Source organism: Halyomorpha halys, unplaced genomic scaffold, assembly GCF_000696795.3.
Source record: "Halyomorpha halys isolate HHAL.00 unplaced genomic scaffold, Hhal_1.1 Scaffold854.1, whole genome shotgun sequence".
NCBI lineage: Eukaryota > Metazoa > Arthropoda > Insecta > Hemiptera > Pentatomidae > Halyomorpha > Halyomorpha halys.
In genome coordinates this window covers 300,708-305,061 of record NW_027115045.1, presented here as the reverse complement: position 1 = coordinate 305,061, position 4,354 = coordinate 300,708, and the positions used below count along the sequence as shown (strand labels likewise).

Genomic DNA, 4,354 nt, shown 5'->3' with positions numbered 1-4,354 from the left:
TATAAAATTAATGAAATGTAAAATGCAAACTTTATACTTGTTTGCTTTAATGTAAAGTTACTTACTTGAAGTAATTTCATTTAGTCTCATTGTTTTACAATTGATGAAAACATTTCAGTAATACTGGTACTTGTGTTTGTGGGCTAATCTTCCTTCTCCCCTCCACTTTGATTTATTCTGTTTGAATTTTTACGAATTGCTTAAATTTTCAGATTCAAATTCATTTTAAATTATATTCCTATTTTTAAGATAGTAGAAACAGTTATATTTTCCAAACTAATTAATATAAGCACCTTTTTGGTATTAATTTAAAAGGATTTTTTTTTTTTTAGAACTATTAATTCATTACAAAGAAAAATTTATTTCGGTTTTACACTCAAGAATTGGCGAACTATATATATGCGTGCAGAATGCAATTGTATGCAATTTGTAAACAACCAAAAATGAATCAGTTAAAATTAAAATTTATGGGGCAACGAACAAATTTAAAAGTATCGGTGCCAATTTTAACCTTATGGTATGTACATAGCCCCTTCTCAACTGATTGATAATGCGAAACTATAAGATGAAGAGGCAATAAAGATAAAGCTGTCACGAAGTCAATTTAAACTGAACAAACATTTACTGAGCAATCTTTTCTTAAGATTATTTTTCAGTACATATTAAAAATAATTTAGTTCATTAAACATTCTTTTTAGTTTTCTCTATACCGAAGTTTGAGATTCTTAATGAAAATGTTTCCAGTGCCTGCTTGCACCAGTGTGGATGTTATCTTAGAAGATTATAAATATGACAAGTATGTGAAAGATAATGAAAAATATGTGGCTGCTGATAGTGCTGTCTTTAACCTAGGGCACTTTAAGATATAAGGCTCTCCAGATTGTAGATGAGGTCCTTCAAATTATTTTCAGAACAATTTAGATTATCATCGCAATCAAACAATATTGTTGTTAAAATAAAAATTTATTTAATAATTGATAGGTGACAAGTGTAGAAAAAAAAAATCAAATTTCTACTAGAGATACTTTTCTTCATTTTTAATAATAAAAAAAATTATGAATTACTTCTAGATTTAAGTGTGTAGTAAGTAGTTCCTATTGGTCTCACAGTACAAGAGCCCGATGGAATAAAAGTCAGTTATTTTATCCCAATTTTTTATTACTTCAATGAAAACTGCTTATAATTGCTAGTTAAAATTAATCAGTCTGCTAAGTATAATTAAGGGGAATAAAAAATGGTGGCTGTTTCAATATGTTAAAAAAAAAAAAAAATTCATTTGGAGTTACATATCTTCTAAACTACCCACAACATTAGAAAATCTAATTAAACTTCATTTAAAGCAGAGTGAATTCGCTAAAATATGAGCCTTAATATACCTGTTTACGCTCAATAGTTCCCAGGATGCAGTTTTTTAAAAAGCAACATTTTATAAAAAATGCACTGAAAAATTAGAAGTCAGTGAATTTATTTTGAGAAATCTATGTTTCAAAAACCATTTAATGTACAGATATCTATTAGCACTCAAATTAGAGATAGGTAAATGTTCTATAAAGTAGTTTATGACGTTTATTTTTGTAGGATTAGTAGTTTAAATAATATTTGACAAAATAATTATATTAATAACTATATCAAGGCTCATATTAGCAATCACATCATCACTCTTCTTTAAATGAAGTTTAATTAGATTTTCTAATGCTGTTGGTAGTTTTAAAGATATGTAACTCCAAATGAATTTTTTTTTTTGTTAAATACATAATTTTTTTTTTTTGTTAAATTAATTCAATATGTTTATTGAAACAGCCACCATTTTTTATTCCCCTTAATTATACTTAGCAGACTGATCAATTTTGACTAGCAATTATAAGCAGTTTTCATTGAAGTAATCAAAAATTGGGGTAAAATAACTGACTTTTTTTCCATCGGGCTCTTGTACTGTGGGACCAATAGGAACTAGTAGATTTTATCCGAAATGTCAACACAAAAAAACAGTTCTTGTCTTCATTCTTAGCTGGAAAATAGTAGGGATTCAAACTAGAAATAGACCCTTTTAAATTTTTTTTTTGTCTCTCTCCCCTAATAAAGACAATTTCTGGATTCACCTCATATCTTTTACCCTAGCAATGGTGCCACGAATTTTTTTTTTGAACCACTTGATCTTTAGTATATCAGAAATGAGACAAAAAAAAAATAATAAAATAACCTTTTGAAGCAGTATTTTACTCTTAGAGGAAGGAGTATAATCGAGGGGGTGTGATGCCAGAAGGCGCGGTCTATTCCTTTCGTAGGCATGATTTTCAGTTCGCCACATTTGACAGTTGTCATTCCAGACCTGCTGCTACACCCCCAATACCCGAAATGGCTAGGCAGAGAGATTGAAAAAAAATTGAGAGTTACTCAAAAAGTATTCACATTGTGTCATTGACATTGGTTTTTTGAATTATTATTAATTTTCAGTCACTTTTTTGTTGTAAACATTAAATATTCTTAAAAAAATAATGTTAACTGTTTGTTTTTACTTTTTTTCTAAATATACAACTTACTCCATTAAATCAGAAACAATTATTTATTTGTATCAAAATTTATATTTTTATGTTTTCCTTAAAGTAAATTAATTTTTTATTAACTGTTCCTAGAAAACATTAATTGAAAAATTAACCAAGTTAATTCAATTTTATATTTACTCCTTACTTTTTAGAACATTACATATAATTTAATATATATTTCTCCAGTACGGCTTAATGGATTTTCATTATAAATATATTAAATTATTCCTAATAACATTTAGTACAACTTCTATTTTCTTCTTATTTGAGATTAAATGAATGATTTTATAGATAATTAATGTGCGAAATCCCTATTAACTTCAACATTTGCCTTAAAGGGGTGTGGCCAAATCTCCACTCCTTAGCCTCATTTTTGCTTAGGAGAATAGGTTTATGGCACTCCCTTGGTTTTACCACGATTTTCGTGGTTTGAATTATGTTCTCAAATTTCTCAACTTCCCTGGTTTTTATATTATTGGGGGTATGAAACCCTTTCCCCTCTCTCCCCTAGTAATAGTGTAACTGACTGAATGGCATCTCATTTTTAATGTAAAAATTTTAAGTTTGTGTAATTAATATTATATAATTACAACTTTATCAGCGAACATGCCAGAGACTGGGCAGATGTGACGTAACCAATATGGAATTCATTTAATCACTTATAAGTGGTATTGATAGATTTAACCTTTAAAAAAAATTGACAGCAAGCACGTCCTTATCTGGGTACATTTGCACTGAAGCAATCAAAAGTAGAAAAAAAAATGATTAATTTTTTACGCATTATTTATTTTCAAACATAAAAAAAACATCCTTAAAAACTAGTTATCACAAAAAGATAATATTACATAAGTATTTCAAAATAATACTGTCAGTCATATATACAAATCAGTAATATTAATTATTTAGTAAATTTGTACAATAAATAAATAATTTATCGCATTAAAGTATATTCAAATTCATGAAATACATTCATATCTTTCATGATTAGTAACTAGTTATTTTTTTTTAAATAAGTTGAATTTTTAAAAATCATTGACTTATTCACTAAAAATTTCACAGTTTCTTTTATAGCATGTTACATTTGAACGTATAACTTAATTACATAACATTCAGATCATTTGGACATAATTTTTAAAGACTCTTCAATTCTTTTACCTTTTGTTTAATGTATGACCGCATATCTGAAAATAACAAAAAAATAATAATTAATTTGTGTAACTTTATTCTATTGTATTATGAATCTTTATTCAGCCACAGTAATTTTCCCATCAGAAAATACATGCAAATTACTTACATTCATAGCTTTGAAAAATCATTTGACACTCACTTGGTTTGAATATAAATGGTTAATTATTTAAATTATTAAAATTAAATTAAATCTGTACCACATAAAGGGTCAGGGGTGCTGTACTTTGTAAGGAGGTACTGTTACTACACCAACGTTTGTGCAAGGAGAAGATTTGGTCAGAGTCACGCTCGAATTTAAATCAAAGTAAAGTGAATAAAATTATATGTAAAATAGTGAATGTTTGTTAGTTATGCATTTTTTTATATTATCAGGTATCAACTTCAGCTTCATACTATTCCTCTATTAGGAACCGCCTTGTTATAATAGTACTTCTACATATTTTACCCGCATGCACAAATGTGTAGATAGATTATTTGGATAGGCTGGTACAAGTTCGCCTGAATTTAGAGTTCAGTTGGTATTGTTTTAGAACTGTCAACAGATAAATATTTTGCTCTCTGTGTTTTAATTAATTAAAGAATTTCTTCAGTCTTCAAAATTAATAATTAACTATAGTTCAATA

At 27.4% G+C, this 4,354-nt stretch overlaps 2 protein-coding genes across 4 annotated transcripts in view; both read right to left on the bottom strand.

The window, feature by feature from the left end:
* The window catches only part of LOC106686641 (androgen-dependent TFPI-regulating protein), an 8,654-nt gene extending 7,735 nt beyond the window's left edge, over positions 1–919 (bottom strand). Inside the window, exon 1 of one of the 3 annotated variants that reach the window (XM_014430037.2) lies at positions 66–919. In XM_014430037.2, coding sequence (XP_014285523.1) covers positions 66–80 — 15 coding nt within the window. In that variant the 5' untranslated portion in view covers positions 81–919. The remainder of the gene's footprint in view (positions 1–65) is intronic. The other 2 variants (XM_067052129.1, XM_014430035.2) reach the window with 2 other exon arrangements.
* A 2,389-nt stretch (positions 920–3,308) lies between these two features.
* Positions 3,309–4,354, bottom strand: part of LOC106686646 (androgen-induced gene 1 protein) — a 13,901-nt gene continuing 12,855 nt past the window's right edge. The window contains exon 6 of the mRNA XM_014430053.2: positions 3,309–3,724. Coding sequence (XP_014285539.1) covers positions 3,675–3,724 — 50 coding nt within the window. The 3' untranslated portion in view covers positions 3,309–3,674. The remainder of the gene's footprint in view (positions 3,725–4,354) is intronic.